At 49.5% G+C, this 26,872-nt stretch overlaps 1 protein-coding gene and 1 long non-coding RNA gene across 4 annotated transcripts in view; one reads left to right on the top strand and one right to left on the bottom strand.

Moving 5' to 3' along the window:
* Snx29 (sorting nexin 29) overlaps positions 1 to 26,872 on the bottom strand; it is a 226,508-nt gene that overhangs the window by 152,584 nt on the left and 47,052 nt on the right. For 2 of the 3 annotated variants that reach the window (XM_048332416.1, XM_048332418.1), the window contains exons 9-11: positions 21,822 to 21,946; positions 19,840 to 19,915; positions 17,488 to 17,570 (exon numbers count right to left, since the gene is read on the bottom strand). In XM_048332416.1, the coding sequence (XP_048188373.1) occupies positions 17,488 to 17,570; positions 19,840 to 19,915; positions 21,822 to 21,946 (284 nt within the window). The remainder of the gene's footprint in view (positions 1 to 17,487; positions 17,571 to 19,839; positions 19,916 to 21,821; positions 21,947 to 26,872) is intronic. The other variant, XM_048332417.1, reaches the window with a different exon arrangement.
* On the top strand, positions 20 to 26,656 carry LOC125340667. Its single transcript, XR_007208799.1, has 3 exons — positions 20 to 33; positions 14,832 to 14,838; positions 23,784 to 26,656. It is a non-coding gene; the product is annotated as an uncharacterized LOC125340667 (long non-coding RNA).

The following is a 26,872-nucleotide window of genomic DNA, read 5'->3' on the forward strand; positions in this document are numbered from 1 at the left end:
ATAATAATAATAATAATAATAATAATAATTCTTGTGCAGTCTGCAAGAGCCAATGAACCTGGCCAATCCCTTTCATCTATCTCAACACAGAAAGGCAGGGGGAAAAAATATCACCAGATTCCATCTCAACCGGTCAAGTCTCCCCTCTCTCTGAAACTACTCTATTTCCCTCCACAACTCCAGCTGTCCTTCAAGCTTCTCCTCGGGCTGACCTTCCTAGGACACCTTTGCTGTGGACGTGACAGTCATGGACCTGCCCCGTCTCATTCTTGCCTCAACTCACACTCTGCTCCCACACGTAGCCTGTCTCCTCCCATTCTACCCATGGCCAGCGAAACTAGGGGGGGGTAACTGGCTCCAATCAAGCTGACCACATAACTTTGGGTGGGTTGCTGTCTGACTGGAGAGACAAAGGTGGAAACAGATGCACCTGACCCAAGAACGCTTGCCCAGAGCCACTCCTCCCTCAGGTCCACTGCAGAAGGCCCAAGCCACCATAACAAACTGTACCTTAAAAGGGCCCCAGGTGCTTGTCTGTGGCTCTTTTCCCACTAGGCATAGAGGTCTAATCAGGGATAAAGGCAAATGCTGGCACAGCACAAAATCCTACCAACTCAAGGCACAAAAAAAGACCAAAAAAGCAAAGCAGCCGGTGTATGAGACATCACCCTTGGGCCACCATCCACGCCCTGCCACCTCATACTGGGCAGAGCCACGAAGAAACCAAGCCTTGCAGAGAATCTGCACTGGTTCCTTGAGTCTCTGAGTATGGAAGGTCAAAAGGCACCAGGAGAGGGGGAATGAGTCTCCTTCCAGAAACCCTGTGGTCACAAAACAAAGCATCAGCACACAAAGCCCCCAGCTTCCATGCCTCTGCAGCCCAGCAAGCCCTTCTCCCCTTGCGTTCTGCATCCTCACAGCTGAACTAGCCCATCTTTCCCTGAAGTCCTGCTGCCTGTGTCTATGTGTCTGTGAAAACATGATGTCCCTTGAGCCTTCAAAGTCTGTGAATCCCTGGAGAGCAAGGGCCCCAAGACCAGGCACCCTCAACACCTATGGAATGAATCAAAGATCAGATGAACAAGTGAATTAATAAAGGAGTAAGTGACGGACTGCCACCCACTGTTAAAACCTGCACCTCAGCTCCGCTTGGGGAACCATACGTGGAATGAATGGGCTGGGCGGAAATGCTGATTGCCTTTAATGATAAGTTCAAGGCCTCCCCAGGGAACGCTAACCACCGGGTTCATGGCTGTAATTTCCTGCCCCACTGACAGGACTCAGCCCTGAACTGTGTTTTTGAGATCCACACAGGGTGGGTAGCAGGAAGGGTGACAAATTCCCACACGTCATCACCATGACCTAACACTGGGAGGCCTGTGAACCCAGGCCTCCTCCTCCTCCCAGGGTAGGATCCTTGGTTTCCAAAGGATCAGTAGAGGCCAGGCACCGATGGCTCAGGTCTGTAATCTTAGCTACTCAAGAGGCTGAAATCTAAGGGTCACAGGTTGAAGCCAGCCCAGGCAGCAAAGTCCATGAGACTCTTATCTCCCATTAACTATCATAAAGCTGGAAGTGGAGCTGTGGCTCAAGTCAAAGAGTGCTAGGCTTGAGCATAAAAGCTAAGGGACAGTGCCCAGGCCTCGAGTTCAAGCCCCAGGACAAGCACCCCACACACACAAAAAAAAGAAAAAAAAATTCCCCAAGGACTCAAATAGGAACACAGGCTTGAGGGCAAGGAGGCTGGCTACCCTTCTAAATAATTACAGGCCTCAAAGGGCACTATATAAAGTACTGAAACTGTGACATGAGAAGAACAAGAGGGACCCCATCCTCAGCTATCACAGAGGAAACTGTCCTGAGCCTGACCATATACCCTTTAAATTAAAAAGGGGGCAGTGACTACAATGAGTAGGCATGGCACATCTGTACGAATGGACACATGGCATGCATGCATACATATACACAGGTCTGTGGGATAATTGTGTGACTTTATGGAGCATCTCAAGACCTCAAACAGCCTTTCCACACACTCCCCTGGAGCCCATATGTGGTTATATTTAAAGAGACAGCTCACAGGGCACACGTACAGAAATAAAAGATGTTCTCCTATGGGTATATACTTAACCTACATCATCAGTTTTCAAACTTAACATCCTGCTTTTTATATCTTTGTCTGCCTACCCACTCTCTTCCCTTTTATCTCTAAGAGAAAGGATAAACTACGCTGAACTTCAAAATAGAACTTTTTAAGTCACTCTCAGGCCCATTCTAGCTTTGTGTGCTGTTCTCCTTGCCTGCCTCCTTCTGCCCTCACCCCACCCATGGATTTTACTTTTCCACTTCTGTTGATGGGAAATAAAACCTTCCCCGAAGCTCCATCCCTGTGCTTCCTGCACCATGATGCAAAGGGCACCTTACCTAGGCAGTCTCATTCTCCTAAGGGACAACATGAATAACATGAAGGAGAAGTCAGAAGTCAGAGGGCAACTTTGTCCTGGGTCAGAACCTGTCTACAGGAAGTGGCCATGCAAGGACCACCCTCCCACCCCCAGTAGGGCTTCAGGACACAGCCACTAAGCAGGAAGGTGCTGTGGGTGTTTGCCCCTCCTGGAGCCTCAAATAGTCCATGTATGTATAAGAAGACTGGAGTGGCTGACTTCCTGCACCTCTTCAGCTCAGAGGTGTGGGACTCCTCCCCAGGAGGAGGTGAGTGCTCTGCCCCACTCCTGCAAGCAGATGAGCAGATGTGGTGCTATCCGCTCCCATCCCCTCCATCTGCTCCTGGACAGCAAGCCAAGTACGGCCAGTGGCCCCCACCCCCACCCCGGTCTGAAGCTGCAAGCGCAGCAGTGGGCATCTGTTGTGATGGGCCTCATATGTAGCGGTATGGTGAGGTTAACTGATGGCAGAAGGACTAATTGCTTGTGAAATTCTCATAAATAATTAGGACATAGAGCTGCTCGGCTTGCTTCTACCCTCGGGCTGTGGTATCATACATATCGGTAATTCTCAAATGGAGTCACACATTATCTGCTGTTAATTAGAAACACACAGCGACCAAGAGTGCACAGGCAGAGTCCACATCCAGGTGCCTGCTCCACACCTTGACACTCTGGTGAATAAGCAGAACACCCTTGATGGGGCACAAGCCCCATGTGCTCAAGACACAACTGGCCCAGGCAAACAGGACCCCCAAATGGAAAATACAAAGGATACCTGAGTACTGATGGCAAGAAGCAAGGGAAGCCATGAGCTCTCCTGACAACAGAGGCCAACACACTGTCCAGATCCATCACCACTGCAGAATGCCACCATGGATGCCATCCAGCTGCTCGGATGCCTGGAGCACCGGGGCAAGGCCTAACACTGGTGCTGAGCTAGGACAATATGCGAGAGCAGGACTGCAATCAGAGGCTGAACATGGAAGTGGGCTGTGAACACAGTGGTGGAGAACAGCCTTGAACAAAAAGCTAAAGAACTATTACCAGGCCTTGTGTTTGAGTCCTAGTATCAGTACACACACAAAAAAGGAGGAAGAGGAGAAGGAGGAAAAGCAGCAACATGAGGAGAAGCTGAGCAGCCAGTGGCTTTGACACTCAGAGTTCATTTTTACTCCCATTTCATCTTCCTTTCAGGCTGCTGTAATAGAACAGCAGAAATTTACTTCTTATAGATATCCCAGCAGGTCTGCTATCTTGTGAGGGCCACCTCCCCATAGAAGGCACCTTCTAGCTTTGTCCTCACAAAGCAGAGGGGCTGCCTGCTCTGACTGGCCTCTCTCCATGCCCTGAGAGCCGAGCCTCACCATCAATCACCTTCCAAAGCCCCCCTAACGCCACTGGGAATTGGGTTGCTGCATAGAGTTTGGGGGAAGCAGGAGTATCCAGACCCAGCAAAGTTTAGAGAGCCCCCACACCTCCTCAAGATGATCAATGCTTGTCTCCAGGGCAGCTGAGGACTTCCACGTCTGCCCTCTACACCAGCACCACTGTTACTAATGGTGGTCCTGGTGAGAATTAAGTCTGCCAATGAGTCCCCTGCACCCTTCCGCCAGCCTAGTACATGACCTGACCACAAGACCTTAATAAATAATGGACAGGGGACTGGAAATATGGCCTAGTGGCAAGAGTACTTGCCTCCTATACATGAAGTCCTGGGTTCGATTCCTTAGCACCACATATATAGAAAACGGCCAGAAGTGGCACTGTGGCAGAGTGGTAGCCTTGAGCAAAAAGTAGCCAGGGACAGTGCTCAGGCCCTGAGTTCAAGGCCCAGGACTGGCAAAAAAAAAAAAAAAGCCAGGGACAGTGCTCAGGCCCTGAGTTCAAGACCCAGAACTGGCAAAAAAAAAAAAAGGAAAAAAATTAATAAACAATGGACAGGTCAAATGTTAGCAGCCCCAGGGTGAAGACATTGAGATGTCCAGCACAGACAGGGTGAGCTGTCTCAGACTCTGTCCCCACTTCATGCCCACTGAAACTGTTTCAAAGCAACAGGCAGTGGGTCTACTCAACTGCCCTTTCCATTACAGCGCCACCTAAGGGTGCACCTGTGGTCAGCATAGGACACTCTCTTCCCTGCCCCCATATCAGCAGCACAAAATCCCCACAGATAGAGCTCTCAAATCCTCCAAGCGACTGTAAGCTCCAGTTTTGAGCCAAGTCCCGCAACTTTGGGCAGTCACAATGCACGTCTGGGGCATGCGCCCTCTGCTGGCAGTGGCCTAGAACTGTGACCCTGGGGTGGAAGTGGCCAGGGAGGCCTGGGCCCATAATCCAATGTGCATGTGTACCACATCACACTGCAGACCACTGTGTCCAGATCTCATGTCTGTTATACCGTCTTTAAAATAATGTCGATGGCTCCAAAATATAAAATTTGTTAATTATAGAAAAACAAAGCATGTTCATTCCACTCCCACGCAGGGAGCATGCCCCAGGCCCCACATCACACACTGCTCAGGCCTTCAGAGAAGCCAGCCTGAACCCCAGAGGCTGCTGAGCCACGCCAGTGTCCTCTTGCTTTAGACAGTGAGAAAAGAACAGGAAGGGCCATGAGGAAGGAAAGAGGTGAAGAGGAACACAAGGATGACTGAAGAAGAGTGGGAGTGAAGAGAACCAGCTTGAACACAGCCCTCTTGGTCATAACTGCCATCCTGGCCATCAGCTGGCCATGGTGTACAGTCCTACCCCAACAGGTAACAAAGCCAAGTGCTGCGCCCGGGCCACTGGTGTGGGGACCGTGTCGGCTCATGGCAGACATGCCCAGGCACACTCCTCTGCCTGGCTTCGCTTAGAAGCCCCTGTCTCCTGTCTCTCTACCACCCAAGATATGCCATTATTCCCAAGTCCCTAACAAGCTGCATGCTGGGTAAACTCAGATTTTCCCACCAGTTTCTCAGGTCTCTCCACACCTCCACCATGGCCAGTTCTGGTTCACCATAGATTTTTCCCAGAGTGATGGGGGTAGAATATCAAGGAAAAGAGCTGGACTCAAGGTTCCAAAGGCTACAAGAAAGATGGCCCATCTGAGGGACTGCTCTCAGTCTAAAGCAGTGAAGGGACAGGCATGGGGACATGGAAGGAACCCAGGTTTCACTCTTGCTGCAGAACATGACCAGGGCAGAGGGCAGCTGGGAGGTGGGCGATGGTGGGTGCCATCCCAAGGGAAACCATCATCTGATGAGAAAAGGCAGCACGCAATGAGCTCTTCTGGTACTCCATCCCCAGGCATCCCGGTCAACATCAGCCTACAGAACACAGTCCCATCAGGGAAAACACTATTTTCTGTTTTCTTTTCTCAGGTCATCTGACAGACTGAGGCTGCCGCTGACTCAATGCCCAGAGGCCACAGTGGGCGCTGCACCTTGTATGAAACAACAGTGAGCAGACTGGCCCTTGTCAAACCTGGCTCTGGCCTTGCCAGGCAGCCCAGCCCCATAGGCACCAGGAAGCCAGTGGTGCTCAGGCAGCCAGGCCACCACACCCCCTCCCCAAACCCCATGCCGTCCTTCACCACGCTGAGCTGAGCACCTTGTCTGTCACCATCTACAGCCTGGGCCATCTCTGTGGACCTGCTCATCTGGAGAGGGGGCTGAGAATGTGGTTCAGTGGTAGGCCCTGGGTTCAATTCCTCAGTACTACATACACAGAATAAGTCTAAGGTGGCACTGTGGCTGAAGTGGTAGAGTGCTACCCATGAGCAAAAGAAGCTCAGGGACAGTCCCCAGACCCTGAGTTCAAGCCCCAGGACTGGCTGAAGAAAAAGAGGAGGTGGGGAAGAAGAGAAGGAGGAGGAGGAGGAGGAGGAGGAGGAGGAGGAGGAGGAGGAGGAGGAGGAGGAGGAGGAGGGAAAAATCCATTCTGAGTTCTACCATGACAGCAAGAAAATGCAGCCTCAATTACTCTAATGCACAGACAACATGTGGGTAGCAAAGAGAATTAAAGCCAGAGGAGGAGCGGCTACCTCACTGGGGAGGGCAGGAACTGGCCAAGCGGAGTTAAACAAGTAATTGTACCTCCATCCTGTCAGGCAACCTCAGGAGGCCAAGCAAGGACCCAGGGAAGAATCACCTGAGACCTGCCAAGGCCAGCCTCCCCAGGTGCAGCTCTAGTCCCTCCTAAAGCACCTGCAGAGTCCAGGAATCTAGAAGATTCTCCACCAGGCCCTCATTCCCAAGCCTGCCCACATCCATGGTGCTGGGCTGCTCAGTAGAACGCAGCTCCACCCTTACTGGCCATGTTCCTGTGGATCCCAGGAGGAAGCCACTGGAGGACAACTGGGAGCAATGCTGTGGGGACCCCGCAAGAGCACAACGCACCAACATCACACCAACATCCAGGCACCAGGATCTCCCTCTGTGCCTTCCCTCAGCCAAGGCCAGCCCGGTTATCCTTGCTCCTGGCAGTCACCCCCAAAAGTCACCTCACAATGCTTCAGGGCTCTTTCTGCAATGAGGGGCCCCAAGAACAAGCTACTCTTTTGATCCTTCCTCACTTCTCTCAGGCTTCTGCCACCAGGAGCTCCTCTCCCAACCCAAGGATGGTCCAAGGAGAGCCTGGTCCCTAGGTGCCAGTCCCCTCTGCCACCCCACCTGCAGAGGCATTATGCCCCTGGGGACAGCCAACGGCAACTGATACATCAACCAGAAAAGCTCTGAGCTTCAGCACTGACTTTTCCTTTTGCCCTTGTTTTTCTAGAAACTCTTAATACATTCCTAAGTCTCATTTCAGAGCTGTCAATCAATCCTTGCCTTAAAAAATATAAAAGTTCATGGCCAAATTCATTTCATAGCTTCCTTGGTACCAATCTCTCTTAAAATAGGCTTATACTTCCTTTTCTTTATTCGCCTACTCCACCCCCCACTTTTTTTTTTTGCTTTGTTTTTGTTTTAAGACAGGGTTTTACTGGATAGCCCAGTTGGCCTTGAACTTGAAATCCTCCTGCCTCCGTTTCCTTAGGGCTGAGTTTGCAGACATATATCACCATGTCATAATTCTTCCTGACTGGAATTCACCTCCCTTCAGAGATGCTGGACAGGAGGACAAGGCTCCAGCACCAGCAGACGCATGGCATAAGGCAGGCTGTCACTGTGATTTCAGCAGTTCAATTCTCTGCTCGCTTGATCAACAGCTGCTAACCACTCACAAGGGGCCAGGCACAGGGCAAGGCACAGACAATATGGACAGTCCCTAACTTGCAATAGTACAAAAGCAACACCCAGTCAGTAAAAACTACTTGGAATTCTGATCCTTCCAGGGCTTAAGTTACAGCTAAAGTCTCACTTGTGTTGGGTAGCAAAGGTAGGCTGCAGTACAGATGAGCAATCTCAAGGGAATCACCCAGTTCTTCCCAGGAAGGGGAAGGAGGGAGAGGAGGAGAGATGGGGAAGATGGGTGGGTGGGAGCAAGGTTAAATGCTTACAGAGAGTCTCCAAGGATGAATGCCTGGTCCCTCAAAGCTGACTGAGGCCCGCAGGCAGAGCATGTAGTGGGTAGCCCCACCATCAGGACCAGAAGTACCCACAACGGGGTCCACCTGCAGTTGTGCCCACTCTGTGCCAGAGCCACCTGGCATGTAGAAGCACCCAGTAGTCACCCAACCTTCTGATTTCTCCACTGGACTCACACAGTTTTCATTAAAAAACAAAAAACACAAAGAGTTCTTAATTGTTAAGTAGTGACAACTAATTCAAACAAATGAATTTTCTCAATACTTGATAGTTCAAAGAAAACTCCTACATGACCCTGGTGTGGCAGAGCACATCTGTAATGCCAGCACTCATGAGACAGAAACATGAAAATAAACTGAGGCCAGCCTGGGCTGCTCGGTGACACCCTGTCCCCCTCCCCCACCCCGCACAAAAACAAATAGGGGGGAAAAAATGAAAAAAGTCTGTGAAGAAACAAAGAAAGAAACATAGCAACCAAACCCAAGGGGACCAGGTCCCCAACAGAAATCCTAGCTCACATGACCAGTGTCACTTGCAGGAATCAAGGATCGTCTGTAGATTGAGCTCCAGGGTCTGTGTGACAGCAGCTCAAAAAACAGCCGAACTAATATGCAATGTGGGCAAAGCAAGCCAGGCCCAGGAAGGTGGCTTTCTGCTCCATTCCTGCCCACATAGGCCAGGGAGTAGCAAAAGAAATTTACAGAAACACCGCAGGTCCCCAGTGAAAGCATCCCCGCTTATAAAATGTGACAGCCTGGCTTCAGAACCTCCCTCCTCCCTGTGCTGCTTAGGTGGAGGCGTCTGCTCTGTCCCTCCAGTGGGACCCAGGGTTAGTGAAGACAGATGACAGAAAGACCAGCAATCCCTCTTCATCAACCCCTATGCCAGGCTGCACGACGCCCACCACTGAGCTCTCTCTCTATTCAATAAGATTGGGGTCCCTCGCTCCTGACTCCTCAACTCAATCATCTCAACTTAATGTGGACAACAAGGAGAACTCTGAGGAGCTCTCATCCAAGGGCCATCTCTCCACTACCAGGAACATGGCTCATTGTGGTGACAGCCATACTGATGAGCCCAGGGCTTCTGGGTAAAGGGGAGACAGTGGGTTCCTCAGGAACACAGACTATACCACCTCAATTTCTTTCCTTTTCAATCCAAAAAGCCATATCAGTGCCTAGGAGAGAAGAATATCCAATTGAGAACTGAGGATTAAACTTCAAAAAGATTTAGAGATGAGTTTTGTTTTTCCCCAAAATGCACTCTGAAAATCAGATTCTTAGGATAACCTGCTTCCTATTTGGGCTCACTGGCCCTCACTCTGCCATCTTACACCTTGAAGACTGAAGCCAACTTTCTCTAATGCCCAAAGCAAGCCTTGGCTTCCCTCCTGAATGGTAAGAGAGGGCAGCAATGAGAGAGGCAGGAGAAGCAGATCTTTTCCTCAGAACAATCTGTTTTGGGGGGCCACCTCTGAAGGCAAGGGATGCTCCTACTACTACGTAGCCATTCTTGATCTCTAGCACACAACGTGCATGAAGAACGAGAATGCAGATTTCTGGTGTCCACTGATGTCCACACAGCTACTTCCTGTGGGAAAGAAGATCCCGAGTACAGCACAGATGGTGCAGCGCAGAGCCAAGCCAGCACCATCCTGCCCTGACCCATGCCACCAGGCAACTCGAAGGTGAGGAAAAGTGGCCTTGGAGAGCTCTGTGCCTGGTCTGCCGGAGAGGAGCCTCCGGTGCTAAGCAGACCACAGGTGCCTCCAGCAAAGGCTTCCCTAGTCCCCTGCCCCCTGCCATAGGCCCCCTGTGCATCTCAGCCACCCCAGCCCTGTGACATCTGTCCCTGGCACTCAGCAGCTCCTCCCTCCCACTCCTGCAAACACCTGGCCAGTCAGCATCTGGCAGCATCAGCTGCTCTGCAGTCACCAGTAGGGAGCTGAGCATTGGGAGCAGGTTTGGATCTTCTGCACCATGGACTCAACTCCCGACATACCCAGCGGTGGATGGATGCGGAGGGCCCATCAGTGCCCAGGTAACCGAAACCATGTTGCTCCTCCATGGCTACACAACCTTCCTGTCCGACCCTCTTATTTGTCCCTCACTCCTTTATTTAGCTTGCCAACATGGTCATTTCCACTGGATCTTGAACTCTGGGCAGAGTCCACCTAATAAGGGCTGACATTTTTGGAGTACTGAGTGCAATGTTATAAGCACCTTCTACAGACCATGTTTAGTCCTCATATGTCTGCAGCTCCTAGAACATAGCCCACATGAGGCAGATGCTCAGTAACTGTTGAGGAAGAAGAGGGGATATATCTAAATCCCATCTGGAACCTTCCAGTCCTATGGTAGGCACTAGAGGCCCAGAAGTAGTGCAGAGGGAAAGAGTTGCAGTGGGAGGGGCCTGTGGGGCTGCCTGGCCTAGACTGGCTCCATGTGGTTGTGGACTATGGGGACTGGAAGGCCATCAATTTAATAGCTACGGCTCCATTCCTAAAATTCCAGCCTCAAACCCTCGACAAGCACCAGCCAGTCACAGGGCCCTGCCATGGCCTCGTAAGCCATCCCATGGCCTTCAGCTCCATTTCTCAAGCTGCCAAATGTTTGGGGTTGTGTTGCCAGGCAACAAGCCAGATGGCCCTGCTAGTATTGAGAATTCCTTCTAACAATAGCCAGGAGAAGAAAATGAGGCTCAGCCAGGCCCGATGACTACTGGCCTTCTCTGCCCTGGCTGGAGATCAGAGGTGATAATAAACAAGAGGCATTTTCTTCTTGGCTGTTTTTGTTTTCTTTCCTTTTTATTCTGTTTGTTCATGTATAAGTCTTTGGGAGTATAAGGAGAGGCACAGAAATGGAGGGACAACAAGTAAACAAATGTAGCAATGGTACTCACTGAACACTATGCTGAAAATGAACTATACAACTTGTGGGTGGGGATGGGAGAGAAAAACTAGAAAAGGGCGAGGGAAGAGGTAACATCGTCCAAAAAGGAATGTACTCATTACCTGACTTACATAACTGTAACCCCTCTCTATATCAGTTTTATAAGAACAATTTTTAAAATTTTTTAAGTGATGATAAAGCCAAAAGAAGCAATCAAACTGAGTACCCTGGGCCCCTTCTGTCCACTCTGACACTCTGTCTTCAAAGCCCTGACCCATACCCATAACTAATCAATTACCTCTCATAAAAAGCAGTGGCAACAAGAAATATTTCCCAATTAGATGTCTATTCCCCTTCTGAAACAGGCCAGTTCCCAACCTGCCCAGGTGCCGACTGTGATGGCTTATGCTGAGAACAACAGGACGCTCTGGGCATGCTAGAGCCTTTTACCCTAAAAGACTACAGCTCCCATCACCATCCCCATAAATAAACCAATAACACAGGACATCAAAATTGAGACACAACACAGTTACGGAAGGAAAAATGCAACAAGGGAACCAAGGAAGGGCCCGAGTGCCCTCTGGTGGCTGCAGTACCGCTCTCCAGCCATCAGCTCATGGAAAAGTCGGGCTTTCTGACCGCTCTCTGCTCCCTAACACGCACATATTCCAACACAGAAGCCAATTCAAAATTAGAAAAATTCAGCCATTAAAAATGTGAAGAAGGAAGCCAGGCACTGGTGGCTCACACCTGTAATCCTAGCTACTCGGGTGGCTGAAATCTAAGGATCGCAATTCAAAGCCAGCCTGGGCAGAAAAGTCTGTGAGACTCTGTTTTTTTTTGTTTTTTGGCCAGTCCTGGGCCTTGAACTCAGGGCCTGAGGACTGTCCCTGGCTTCTTTTTGCTCAAGGCTAGCACTCTGCCACTTGAGCCACAGCGCCACTTCTGGACGTTTTCTGTATATGTGGTGCTGGGGAATCGAACCCAGGGCCTCATGTATACGAGGCAAGCACTCTTGCCACTAGGCCATATCCCCAGCTCCTCTGTGAGACTCTTATCTCCAATAAACCACCAGAAAATGGGTAGTGGCACGGTAGCACAAGTGGAAGAGCGTTAGCCTTGAGCTGAAGAGCTCAAGGGACAGCACCCAGGCCTAGAGTTCAAGCCCCATGACCAACAAAAAAAAAAGTGAAGGAAGACAATTTCTACATAAATATCATAAATAGATACTGAATGAATTTTCAGTACTTTAATATTGCAATAAAATAATAAGTATACAATGAGCCTCATGTGCTGTGTCCCTCCCTGGAGCTGTGGGGTCAGAAATATCTATTTAGAGAGATTCTACAGGTGTCTCCTTCTACACACACAGCCCCCTACATCATCTTCATGGAACTGAACAGCGCACATGCATACACACATACACATACACACACACACACACACACACACACACACACACACACACACACACACACACACACACACACCAAGAGCAAACACTTCCTGGGACCTATCATCTCAATCACTGGTTGTTTTCCTCCTGTTTTATTTTTCTCCTAAACTTCATCCCAAGTCTGCAGGAGGTAAGTGGACTAAATAACAGGTTTGGCCAGATGCTAGTGGCTCATGCCTCTGAAATCATAGCTAATGAGGAGGCTGAAAATGCAAGGATAGCAATTTAAGACCAGCCTTGGCAGGAAAGTTCATGAGACTCCTTCTCAACCTGAAGCTGGGAACAGTGTCACACACCTGTCACTCTAAACTATGTGGGAGGCTGAGACTGGGAGGATCACAGTTGCGGGCCTGCTCAAGCAGAAAAGTCCTCAGTAACCCATCTCAACAGAAGATAGGTGTGGTGGTACACAACCAACAACTACAGGAAGCCTAAAAGACACAAACTCCAAAGCTCATGAAGGCTCCAGGAAAGAGAAACCCATCAGGAAGCAAGGTGGCAACTCCAGGCTTCGGAGGGCTGGGGAGTCTGGGCAGCTCTGAGCCGTCACTGAATCGTGGGTGCTAGGGCCAAGTACTGAGCACTACCAGCAGCTTGAAGGAATATGGATGTCCACACAGCTGAGAACAACCCCTGAAAGGTACCAGGCCCTGGAGGACCTGCTGAGTGAGGAGGACCACAGGGAGGACCAAGAATGGCTGGGGAACACACACAGGCTTAAAACCAGACACTGGTGGCTCACACCTGTAATACCAGCCACTCAGATCTGAGGGGTCATGGTTTGAGATCAGCCCAGACAGAACAATATGTGATGATCCATCCCCAATTAACCAGCAAAATGTCAGGCTCACGGTATGGTTCAAGTGGTAGAATACCAGACAAGCAAGCAAGCTGAGCTAACATAAGGTTCTGGGACGAAACCTCAAATAAAACAACAGTAGCAACAACAAAAACATCCACCAGCTTTCCTCGGCACAAGGAATGAAATCTGACCCTCACCCCTGCCCAGCGCACTTCCAGCATCATCACCTGCCACACTTGTGGCACATCATCAACCTGTCACATGAGCAGTGACCCCACACTTGGCCTTCCAGTTCTGTCTGTTCTGCACACTCCTGAACCCCCAGACAGGGACCCACAGGATTTAAGACAAAACACAGTAGAAATATTGTTGTCACAGGTTTAAATTAATGCCAAGTTAGGAGAAACTGAAAAGTTAAAAATAAAATTTTCATGATCATAAAATTTGGGTTTACAAAAGTTTAGCTTAAACAGCAATTTTAATATGATTTTTAAAGGATTACAGGTTCACAACACAGATTATGATTTTCATTTCTAAAGTATCACGTTACATTAGTTCCAAAATATCACTTACCTACTCTTCTATTTACCCACTAAAATTAAGGTCATATTTTTTCCCATAAAAAGAGGCAAAGGTTTTTGAGACTGAAGCAGGGAGAACGAGAAAGGGACCTGGGTGCTAGTGGTTTATGCCTGTATTCCTAGCTACTCAGAGGAGGCTGAGATCTGAGGATCAAGGTTCAAAGCCCATCTGGACAGGAAAGTCCATGAGACTCTCTCCAATTAGATGCCAGAAAATCAGAAATGGAGCTGTGGCTCAAAGTGGTAGAGCACTAGCCTTGAGCAATGAGCCCAAGCCCAGAGTTCAAGCCCCAGGACCAACCGGAAAAAAAAAAAAAAACAAATAAAACAGAAAATAGGAACTTAAAGAATTTCAATAATATTAATCCTCAGCATTTTGCATAGGTAAAATGATAGCCAAGTATAACCTACGTAAACCATACATAACATCAAGAGTAGCAAACTTGGGCTGGGAATATGGCCTAATGGTAAAGTGCTTGTCTCGTATACATGAAGCCCTGGGTTCGATTCCTCAGCATCACATACATATAAAAAAAAAAGCCGGAAGTGGCGCTGTGGCTCAAGTGGCAGAGTGCTAGCCTTGAGCAAAAAGAAGCCAAGGACAGTGCTCAGGCCCTGAGTTCAAGCCCCAGGACTGGCAACAAAAACAGAAACAAACAAACAAAGAGTAGCAAACTTGGGGCTGGGAATATGGCTTAGCAGTACCTGCTTGCCTAGTGTGCATGAAGCTCTGGGTTCAATTCCTCAGCACCACATAAACAGAAAAAGACAGAAGTAGCACTGTGGCTCAAGAGTTAGAGTGCTAGTCTTGAGCAAAAAGAAGCCAGAGTTCAAGCCCCAGGACTGGCACAAAAAAAAAAAAAGTAGCAAACATTCTCTGTGGGAGGTTGTACAGGACCATCCACCAGGGGGCAACGCTTCCTGGAACAGCTTGGTGGTTCCCCAGATAGTCTTTGGGGTTAGTGAAAGGAGGTGAGCTGGGAGCAGAGAAGCAGCAACCAGCAGTGAATCGGCCACTGAAAATTTGCATACAAATGAAAAAAGCCAAAATTCCCTCTACAGTATTTAAGACTGTTGAGTTTAAGACACTGAAAACAGAGCAAGCCTGGGCCTCTCGTTTGCTAGATGGCAGGACAGCCATACAGAGAAAAAAGGTCTTCCATCTCCTCCTGCCTAAAGTCAGATGCAAATTCTGTCTGTGCCACCTTCCCATACTGTCCCTACCTGTTGGGGGTCTGTGGTCCCCTCCCTCCCCCCAGAATCAACAGCACTCTGTCAGACACCATTTCAGTGAGGCCCCAGCTGTGCCGTCTCTCCTGCAAGAAGTATGCTGACATGTGAGCAAACCACTGGGTTTTCTCATATTGAGCTACCCAGATTTACAAGGCTGGGAATAGAGAATTGCATGATTTTCCCCTCTGACTCCATGAGTCCACAGAGTACAGGACTTCCAAATATGGTCAGGCATGCTAGCACACTTATCCCAAAAACCAAGTGTCCTCAGTTGAGAATTCATAGCTTTATTTTAAAAAAAAAATGGGTTTTCTGGGAATATGGCCTAGTGGCAAGAGTACTTGCCTCATATACATGAAGCCTTGGGTTCGATTCCCCAGCACCACATATATAGAAAATAGCCAGAAGTGGTGCTGTGGCTCAAGTGGCAGAGTGCTAGCCTTGAGCAAAAAGAAGCCAGGGACAGTGCTCAGGCCCTGAGTCCAAGGCCCAGGACTGGCCAAAAAAATAAAAAACAATTTTAAAAATGAATTTGAGGCTGATAATGAGGTTGACACATATATTCCTGGGTGGCCATGAAAGTGTCCCCTTAAAGAATCTAGAATTGTTAGCAGCATAGGCTAGACAATCATTGAAGTCACCCCTACCACTCCCTAGAAACCTCATCTGTGTATAGTAGGTGCCCATGTAGTGCTTCTGGAGTGACACTCCTACTGTGAGGCTCTGGGAAATGTCCTAAACCTTGCTAAGCCTACAGGGTCTTACACAAAAGGACAGAAGAGCAGGGCATGGTGGTACACCTGCAATCCCTGCACTTGGGAGGCTGAGGCAGGAGGATTTGGAATTCAAACCCAGCCTAGGCTGTAAAGTACTACTGCCTCCATGTGTGGGGGGCGGGGGGGGGGAGGGGAGGCTGAGGTCATGGGGCATCATTTCCAGCACACAGATGAGCTCTGCCTGGGTATGCGGTCACACTGGAGTGACACCTCTCATTAAAAAGGAGGGTGTGATGGCCCCACCACTCACTCTCCTGCTGTTCCTCCACAAACCCAGCAGTCTGAGGGAGGGCGTCAGGAGGTGGGGAGGAGGGAGGAGTCAACCATGGGGAGCAAGGTGTGCATGGTGGGGACAGAGGGCTCCGGCACCTTGGGATTCTAGTGACACAACCCCAGAGGACATAGCACACATGAGACTGATATAAAGGAAAGGCCATGCCACAAAGTCCAGTGGCATTCCCCAAAAGAGGCGGGGCTGCCCTCCCTCTCCCAACCCCTCCATGAGCAGCAGAGGGGCTGTCACACCTCCCTCCCACTCAAGCGGAGCAGCCACACAGCTCCTACAAGGCAAGCAGGTGGAGCCCTGGCCTCTGAGGACCATGGAGCCTATACCAGCCCCTGCTCACCTCAGACAGAGTTTCTAACTTGTGAGGCCACAGTGGTTTATACTTTGTTGCTTGCTATACTTTCTTGTGAGGCTACAATGGTTTATACTTTGTTGCTTGTTATACTTTCTTACTTGCTTGTGTTTCCTGGGCAGTAAAGCTAGAAATGGTTTGCACCTAATCACCCACATGGGGTTTCTTTACTTAAAAAATAATAATTATCACTCTTCCACAGTTACAAAGAAAATCAAGCCAGGCTAAACACCAGTGGCTCACACCTATAATCCTAGCTACTCAGGAGGCTGAGATTTGAGGATTACAGTTTGAAGTCAGCCCAGGTGGGAAAGTCCATGAGACTTTTATCTTCAATAAACTACTCAAAAAAAGCCAGAAGTGGTGCTGTGGCTCAAGTGCTATAGCACTAGCCTTGAGCACAAAGAGGCTCAGGGACAGCACCCAGCCCCTGGGTTCAAGCCCCAGGACAGAAGAAGAAAGAAGGAAGATGAAAGAAAAAGCCGGAAGGAAAAAAAGGAAGAAGGAGGGAAGGAGGGGAGGGAGGGAGAGAGGGAGGAAGGGAAGGAGGGAGGGAGGGAGGGAAGGAGGGAGGGAGGGAGGGAGGGAGGGAGGGAGGGAGGGAGGGAGGGAGGGAGGGAGGGAGGAAAGAAGGAAAAGAAAATCAAGCCAGAATCTTTGTTCTGTCCCTAACTCCCAATGGAGGCAAACCTGGGACCCTAAACCACATGATTCCCTTCTAATAAGCCAGGTGCGGTGTACACACCTGTAGCCCCAGCTTCATGGGAGGTGGTAAGTAGGATCCTGTGGTTCAGACCAGTCCTGAGTAAAATGGCAAGATCCTATCTGAAAAAAAAATTTAAACCAAAAGGGGCTAAGATCCTATCTGAAAAAAAATTTAAACCAAAAGGGGCTAGGGGAGTGACTCAAGTGGTAAAGCACTTGCCTAGAAAACTGAGGCCCTGATTTCAAACTCCAGAAAAAAGAAACTCCCTTTGTATCTCAGTGCTACTCAGCTCCACTCACCGCGGTTCTGGGGGCCACAAGCAAGCCACACACACCCTGACACCCCCATGTTTTGCGAAGTCCACAGGCACACAGCACAAGCCTGGGGAACCGCTGGGACTCTGGCCCATAGCTGTGCCGGGACTGGCAGAGGTGGCGCAGAGGTACTTACTGACTGTCATGGACTCCGGCACCGAAGCAGAGGGGAGCAGGCTGCCCAGAGGACTTCCCTGTCCTGGAGACCTGGCTTCCACGCTGGAAAAGTAGACAGAAGGATGTTACACGCAGCCTCGAGCCCAACTTGGTGTTCAGCTCGGTGTCCAGCCCTTGTTCTCTGCAGGCTCCGCGTTTGCAGGTCGTCCACACACTGAAAGGCTTCGGTGACCCCACACCAGAGGCAACATGGCAGGGAGTCATTCCTCAGCACAAGCTGGGGCCACCCATGGGGGTGCTCAGAGTGGAGCAGGAAGCCAGGCAGCCTTTGGGCTCTTTCTGTCCCTCTGCGGCCACTTAGCCCCTCATTTCTCATATTCATGGGTCTTCGCTGGTGATTTTGCTATTTACAATGTCCCTAGACACTGTCTCTGGGTGCTGTCACTGCTCCCAGCCTGAGACGTGCCTTTCCTAGGCCTTAAGGAAAATGCATTAGAAAAGCTTCACCCAGGCCTGAGTGCTCTAGGCCCTGAGTACGACATTTAATAAGTCAACCATCCATATGAAACAAAGCATCTCTAAACAGGGACACACAGTAAACCAGCCATACTGACTGGTAATACGTGGTGCCAGCAGCCTGACCCACTGTGTGCCCTGCGAGCACTGGGCTGGCATTCCCCCAGCTATACAGAGCTAAGCTGCCGCAGACAATGAGAGCCAACTGCAGACCCAGCACCCTTTGTGGAAACAGCAGGATCATCCACGCACACATACATGTGCACACACGTGCACACACAGAGGAAAAACTGAACATCAACACTTTCATGGAATTGGGGTTAAGAGGGATTATTTTTCAGAAGGGCATGGTGACCCATACCTGCAATCCCAGCTGCTCAGTGGTGGAGGCCAGGTTAGGCCAAGTTAGCTAGACCCTATCTCAAAACTAAATAAAAAGATAGTGTTGGCAGTATGGCTCAGTGGTACAGTGCTTGCCTAGCATGCACAAGGCCCTGAGTTCAATCCCCAGGACTGAAAGTAGGCCTTTTCAGTCATTAAAAAAGGTCTAAAATAGAAAGCAAATAAGGATCCAGACCCTGAAAGAGGGCAGTGACCTGACACGGGGCCAGGTGACATCTCTGAGAGATGTCATTTGCACAACTCTCTATTCTGGGTCAGATCTGGTTAGCAAGCAAAGTTTGGGGCAGAGGAAACCTCTATCTTCAAGGTAAGGCTGGAAGTGCTGACGGATGCATACCTGGACATCTAATTAAAGTCATGAGAACAGAGAGAGAATGAAACAGTGAGATCGGGCCCTGGTGGCTCACACACTCAATCCTAACTATGCAGGAGCTGGTTAGTGGGACGATTGAAATTCTAGGCCAGCCTGGGTAAAAAACAACCAGCATAAAAGAGGCTGGAGAGGGGCCCAGATGGAAAAGTGCATGCCCAACAAGTGCAAAGTCCTGAGTTTAATCCCCAGTACAAAAAAAACAAAAACAAAAAACCAGTAAAGGCCACAAGAACAGTGCTGACATTAAGACTCTCTATACCAGGAGGGGAAAAAAAAAACAGGGAGAAAACAAGGGAAGAGGTGACACTATTCAAAAAGAAATGTACTCATTGCCTGATTTGCGTAACTGTAAAACCTCTGTACATCACCTTCACAATAAAATTTTTTTTAATGAAACATTAAAAAAAATTTAAAGACTACACCAAACATCAGTTTCTCCTTCAGAATTTTTCTTGTGCCAATATTAGGACTGAACTCAGAGACTTGCACTCTCCCTTAGCTTTTTCACTGATTATCACTTGAGCCACAGCTCTACGTCTACTTTTCTGGTGGTTAATTGGAGATAAGAGTCTCTGGACTTTGAGCTGCAATCCTCAGATCTCAGCCTCCTGAGTAGCTAGGGTTATAGGCATGAGCCACTGGTGCCCAGACAGATTCTTTTATTTGGAGGAAGAGGTGTCTTTGTATGCTTAGAATATGCCAGACAATGGACTAAATGCTTCAGAAATATTGTAGAATAACAGCTAAACATCCTAAAAACTATAGAACACTGTTAAAACTATTAAATACTAACAAACTCTAAACTAAGAATTTAACAGAGGGGGACACGCTTAGCTATGACCCCAAAAGTTTGGAAGGGAACAGGCAGCATGCACCCATAGGCCTCTGGCAGAGTCTGAGCAAGGGTAACCCCACCCTTGGCAAGGCACATTCTGAAGTAAAGACAAAGACTGGACAGGAATGTGACCTAAGCCTGCCCTGCCTCCCAGCAGGACCACCGCCGTCTCCAATCTACAATCCAATGGCGAGCCAGCCCTGAACATCACCTCCACCGGCAGCAACACATTTCAGAACACTGACCCGTACCGCAGTCCACTCTCTGGCACAGCATGAGCCTCTGGTCCTGTCCCGTTCTCCAGGCTTCCCACTGGGGCATCTGTGCACAAAGGACAATCACAAGACAGAAGGTCAGGATTTGATTTCCATTCCATTTCTCCCTAACAACTGCTACATGGGTTGATTTAGAACTGACAACTTGCTACCCATTGCTTTGTTGACATGTTGTTACAAACTTGCATCAGTCTCTAATGGAAGGCCCTATGCCTACCTTACCTGTGACTTTTGACCTGCAGGCTAGAGGAGATTATGTTATGTACAGTCTGTATCCAGAGGAATAAACACGGCTTGTGAAACACAGTTCCTACCAGTAGTGGCAGGAGTTGGACACTAGAGGGCAGCACAGTCCAACCATGGCTCCAAGTCTGCTGCTTTCCACAAAAGCCACTTAACCCCCATTCAAGATGTTAATGACCGTAAATGCATTAGCCCTGGCTCAAGTCTACTTCCAGGAAAAAGGACCTTGGGCAAGATGCTGACATTAAGATCCTATCCCTCGAGTGCTGACCAGGAAACCAGCTCTGAGTCAGGGGTCACAGAAATGAGGGTGAGGAGGTACAGTCTCCTCTGCAGTTCTGCCTTGCTCATATACCTCAGCTGCCCCAGCTCCCAAGGCTAAACCTACAGCAGCCTTCAGAGGAGGGAAAAAATGCTTCCAACCTTATCTCTACTTCACACGCCATTCATCATAAATGCTTTCCAGACTACTCAAAGCCACCCAAATTATCCCCACTCTTCTCAGGAGGTGTTTCTACTTCAAGGGTTCAATACCTCCTAAGGGCCCTTCTGCAGCAGGCATCCTCACTAATCTAACTCAGTCACAACTGTCAGACAGAACGTCCTGAGGCAGGGTCAAGGCCTCCAAGCGATGGAGAAGAGGCTACGGTCTTGCACTTGGCATTGAGACAACACTGACTGCCTCTTCATAAACATGGCCATGATGGGTGTACACTTACAGTGGGCCTTACACACTGGAGCTCACAAAGCTTTAAGTTAACAGATGAGGAAACAGACCCCAAGGACTTCAGTGTCTTGTCGAGGCAACAGAGCTAACTAAGAAGTGCAGGCTCTGAACCCTGGGGTCCCTTCTCAGCTGGCCTGGGCCACATCGTCCCCAGCTGCAGACCCAGCACCAGCTGAGGTTAGGGGGAGTCACGCTGGACAGCGGATAGGGTTCCTGCCCCATGGACCTCGCAAACTAGTGGGCAGAGCAGGCATTGTCTAGTTGTTCAGAGAATGCACCATGACAAGTTGCCAGAGCGATGGAGAATGGTGGGGTTGGCGGCGGGCAGCGGGAAACCTGAGCCTCTCTTCAGTTCAGGGGACAGGGGGCATGGGGGGAAAGCAGCCTTCTTGCATGAAAAGCCACTGGGCAGGAAGGTCTGTGGAGGGGAAGAACAGGAAGCAGGTGGATGGAGAAGCAGGTAGAGAGGACTACAGTGGAGCCACTGAGCTTACTGGGGGCTAGGGAGCACCAGGTATCTCTACAACCACCATACATCAGCTTTCCAGGGAGTACCCCAAGACTGACAACCAGGAAGCACCAATCATGAACCCTAACTACTTGCACTAAAACTGGGCACATGGCCTGCTCCAGTGAACCCTGTGGGCCAAAGCTGAGCTGGGTCTGGCCCGCATTGCACTGCCACCCAGGGACGGCGCTGCCCGCCTCCTCACCCCTGCTCGTGACACTGGACTTCTGTCTTCTGCCAAGTGACAAGGACGGTCCACCATCCAGCTGAAATTTCAACAGCCTCCTGACTCAGTTGCTGGCGCCAAACTGCAATGCCTACACCCCATTTGTGCTGACTGCATGGCAAACCGACCCTGTGGGCAAGCCAAGCTCCTCCCCCACCACCAAGGCCCATGCCACTGAAAGACAGTGAGAACCCACAAGAGATGTCCACGCTGACTGTCAGGAGAGAGGGGGTGCCGCCCGCACCCACCTGCTGTGCCATATGAGCCCACTTGGCTGATGCTGACGGGGAACAGGACGTCCGCATCGCCGTGCAGCACCTGCAGCGGAGCCCAGCTGTGCACCTGGGAGAGGCAGCTGTTCCCGTCCAGTGGCCTAAGGAGAGAGAGCACAGCTGTGAGGCAGGGCCTGCTGAGCACACGCTCCACATCACGGGCGTGGAGCTTTTGGTAGGTAGATGACAGCCATCGGGGACATGTGGAACCCAGCTCCAAGTTGTGGAACAGATCACGAGGGTCATGGAAGACTCCTTGAAAGAGGGGCTTTGAGGGACAGGATGAACCAAGCACCAGAAACTGAGTCAAGAGAGGGCAGAGGGAGGGAAGGAGGGAGGGGAGAGGAAGGGAGGGGGACAGCAGTGGTGAAGTGCAGAGGAAGCAGTGAAATGGAGATAGCCACACGTCACTTCAGGGTCACCTCAGACCCTCATGGGCAAAGCACAAACTCAGGTCATGTCCAGCTCCCTCCAGCTCAAGTATTAACCAGCTCATGTGAGCATGCTCATCTTAACCTTTGTGCTAAAGTTCAGAAAGTCACTTTAACTTGGAGTGGCTTTCATTACTAACTAGGAGATACCTTAGTAAAGAAAGAGGGAAGGGGAGGGGAGGGGAAGGTCAAGAAGGTTAAGGAAGAAAGGGAGGAAAAGAAAATTCACATGCTAAGATCTATCCCAAGTCACCAGGCATACACCTCAGAACTAAGGCTGAGCATCTTCCAAACACAGCCCCAAGGGCCTCTGGCCTCCTGCCCACCCTGTGTCCATACATGTAGTTTTGCTGCATTTGTATTAAAGCCTTTGGGATGTTCTCTTCTGTGTTGGTATTTCTTTAAAGGTCTAACACCAAGGTGGCATCCTGCCTGCCTGCCTGCCTGCCTGCATGCGTAATGACTCCTTTACAGGCTCCTCCCATGCAGTATCTCCTCTCAGGCCTTGGAACTGCAGGTTGGAGCAGACACTGGCGGTGGACAGGAAGCTTAGAGGACATAATCCTAACTGAATTTTACAAAATGTATCATTAAATCCCACAGGTAACATGATGAGGCTCTTACAGAGCAGGTAGGGGCAAATAACACTGTCCCCATTGCCCCGCCCTTCCCCACCCCCATCCCCCCAATGTCTGTGTCTGTGAACTGGTCACTGAGCCGATGGGCCAAGTGTGAGGTGGATATGGCTGTGCTCTTGAATGTTAAGAACCCCTTCCTGGTGGGTCTGACTGCCAAGGTGGTCCCGGGCCTCTGCAGAAGACAGCAACACCAGCCAGTCCTTCCTCCAGCCCACCATCTCTGGTCAGCTGGAAATGTCTACTTATTTCCAAGACAATTCTTGCCACTTCTAGCACTCAGTGTGAAGATGGAGCCAGGCTGCTGAGACTCTAAACCTAGGTAAAAGTGGTCCCCAAGGGGCTCGGAATATAGCACAATGCACAATAATGAGGGTTACTTTTCATTATAAAATGACACTCCTGGGCTGGGAATGTGGCTTAGTGGTAGAGTACTTACCTAGCATGTACAAAGCCCTGGGCTCGATACGTTAGTACCACATACACACAAAAAAAGCCAGAAGTAGTGCTGTGGCTCAAGGGGTATAGTGATAGCCTTGAGCAAAAGAAGCTCAGGGACAGTGCTCAGGCCCTGAGTTCAAGCCCCAGGACCAGCCAAAAAAAAAAAAATTCCTTCCCAAACCTCAGCAATGTCAGAAAAGGAAGGGAAGAGAAACAGCCGTGCCCACCTTCCTCAAAACACAAAAGCTGAGCTGGCTATTGCTTCTAGAACACTCCTCACCAATGCAATGCAACGTGTCTGTCTTTTCTAGTTTTTGCCTATTTGATATAAGCTCATCTTGATGTGCTCTGATACTTTTCAATCATCAGTTAAGGCACTCCAAGGCTGGGACATGGTCCAGTGGTAGAGTACTTGTCTGGCATGTGCCAAGCAAAACTCAAGATCCTGCATACTCAGATGTTAAAGCTTGGCTCTGGAATGCTAACGCCCTGCGGGCAGCTGTGCCTGGGTGGCTGCACACTGAACTCTGGCATTCTGCTTCTCTGAACAAGAACTTGGGTACAGACCTGCTTGGCCTCACGTCCCCCGGGTATCCCCAGGGCAGATTCTCTGCAGTGGGGTTGCTAAATCAAGTAGGAATAACAAGTCCAAGTGCTCTGACATTGCCTCCCACTGTTTTCCTACCAACAGCCCCCGGCGACAGCCTGTCCTCCCTCACTGTGCACGTGTACACCGTATACCTACTTTGTGCCCAGAACAGAGAGGGTGCAGAGCCAGCCTGCCACTCACACAGGTGCTAAGCCAGGGCTCACTTTGTATCAGTGCTCACTGGAAATCCTGCAAACATGATGGGGGGGGGGGGGGAGAGGGCTGGTTTCACTTTGCATTTGCTTAATTGCTAATGAGATGCAACCTTTATTCAGGATTATCATTCTTCTCACTGTTTTCCTTTACTTCCTTCCCAGTGTGGGAGAGTATTGCAATTCATTCCTATGATAAAGCTACTCCCTTTTTTGTAGTTAAAGGCAAAAAACAAAGCCAATGTTTATGGATGGCACTGTGACAGGAAGACTAAGTACTTCCATCCAGCATGGGAGAGGTGACTTAATTACCAGTAAGCAGAGAATGCCCAGATTAGCCTACAGACAGGTGAAGCTGACATTGCCAGGGGCCAGGAAGAACCACACAGGGCTATGTGCCTGGGGACTACTTCTTCAAATGCCTGCTCTGCTCCAGCCTCTAGCTCTTTCCAAGGAACACTAGCAAAAAGTAAGACTCAAAGCCACCTCATCATTCCTTGGCTCCTTCCCAGGCTGCTCTGAAGATGATCAGTAAAAACTCCTCTTTTTTCCAGGTAAAGGCTACACACGGTCCCAGGAAGCCAGGCCCTGTGGGGGCCAGTCACCCACTATTGCTTTGTGCCCTCTACACATCACAATGACAGCAGCTACCTTGGCATGCAAGCTGGCTCCACTCAATGGCCCTGTAAGAGGCAACCTGGAGATGCTTTTGCTGGGCCCTGTGAATTAACTAAACGTTCCCTAGCTTTGAATCTGTGGTCTTTGACCTGAGCTAATTTCTGCTGCAGTCCTTTTGCAATCAGCTGGGGTTCCAGGAAAAAGAAGGTTCAGAGGCAGGCATCTTGTGAGGAAGGCAAAGGCAAACTACTCAAACAGGCTTATCAGCTTCAAGGAAACAGCTAAAATCTCAGGAGATAACTTGTTCAAGTTCAGTTCCAGTAAAAACAAAACAAACAAAAAACAGTCCTTGAAACTCCTCCAAGGACAAAGACTGAGATAAGTGTCAGCCAGGCCTCACCTGTGACCTAGGACTATTTAAACTCTGGAAACTTTTCTCACCCTCTGTCCCCTTTCTCCTGATGGACCCCAAAACCAATGTCTGCCAAAGACAGCCAAAGTGTCTTCCCATGGCTTCCCATTACATTAATGAATCTCCTTTCTCTGCCCTTCATCATGTCTAGTTGGCATATGGGAGCGAGTGGCTGGAGATAGTACAGGACTCCTGGACTGGGGTCCTGGTGTCTAATCATCTGGCTTCAACATCAGAGGAAGGAAGAAGAAATACTATCCAGGGTCACAGAAGCCACTGAGGAACCAAGTCTGATGCACACCACACGGCTTTAGAACATGGCACGGCCTCAAAGGCCCAGAGGGAAAAAGAGAAGCAGCTGTGAAAAAGGTAGGCATCTAACCTGACTGGGCTATATTACCCAGGTGTTCAATGGAACATTATTCTAGATAGTTCATTTTCAATATTTTTTAGATAAACATTTAAATCTACAGAGAAACAGAACCCATGGGTGGAGAGGAACAGACATAAACAGAGTCTTATAGTGAAGAATTGGTTCATGTGACTCTGGAGCCTGAGAAGTATCAAGATCTACAGTATGCAAGCTGGAGACACAGAAAACCTGATGGAATAATTCAGTCAGAGAACTAAAGGGTGTAAATCCCAAGGTCCCAGTTCAACTTGGCAGGTGGAAGGGAGACAGCCCCTCCCTTGCTTGTGTTTTGATCTAGTGATGCCCTGCTAGGACTGGATGGTGCCCACCACTGGGGGAGAACACCCCTCCCCGAGTCCACCAAGGCAAACACTCTTGTCTGTCCCAGATTCCAGACATAATGCCTTCATCCGGGCACCCCATAACCCAATCAAGTTGACCATCAAGAAACCACCATGCCAGCCAGCTGACAAAATAACTACATAGAAACCCAGGAAATATCTGCAATATATATTCTAGGGTAGAGCATATCCAAACTTAAATCTCAGCTTGGTTAACTATTACAACAAACCTCAACTCTACCTTAGGAGCCCTATCATTTTTGAGTAAAAGCAGAGTGAACCCCCTAGCCTCACAGGGTGGCCGTGCTCTTACAGTACGGAACATGAAGCTTCGGTCATCACAGATAGCCAGTATCTGTGTGAAGGAGAATGAGCAAAGACAACAAAAGTAGGCCATCCCATGAAAAAGAGGAAAGGAAATATTAAAACACACACATCAAAAGCTTCCATGGCTAGAGATATACTAGCAACATCACATCTGCAAATTCATTTTACACTTAAACTGGCTGGAGAAGTCATCCGTGATGGCATAGCACTGTGAACTCCAGCACCTAAGTGAAGAGGGGATGGCTTATATAATAAGACTAGAAATACTTTATGTCTATTGATGCTGATTTTTTTAATGTGGAGAAAAAGGAGGGAAGAAAAGAGTAAGACAGAATGACTTCAAAGCAGTAAACAGCAGCAACTGAACCTTGTGTCACGTGATTGCCAGCCCCTGAGACAAAGGACCCCACATGCAATATCTCGACTCCCCAATACACCTTGCAGAGGTTCTGGGAGGCAAAAGGCCTCATCCCACTGAGTCTAGGGGAAGCCACACAGCCAGCCAATGAGCTTGAAGGTTGCTGTGCTTTGCTTTAGGCCTCCTCTGCATCCAGCCCCTCCCAGGGTTCATATCTGCGCCAATTCCAGTGTCAAAGCAGCCAGAGCTAC

This window comes from Perognathus longimembris, chromosome 23, assembly GCF_023159225.1.
Source record: "Perognathus longimembris pacificus isolate PPM17 chromosome 23, ASM2315922v1, whole genome shotgun sequence".
Classification (NCBI taxonomy): domain Eukaryota; kingdom Metazoa; phylum Chordata; class Mammalia; order Rodentia; family Heteromyidae; genus Perognathus; species Perognathus longimembris.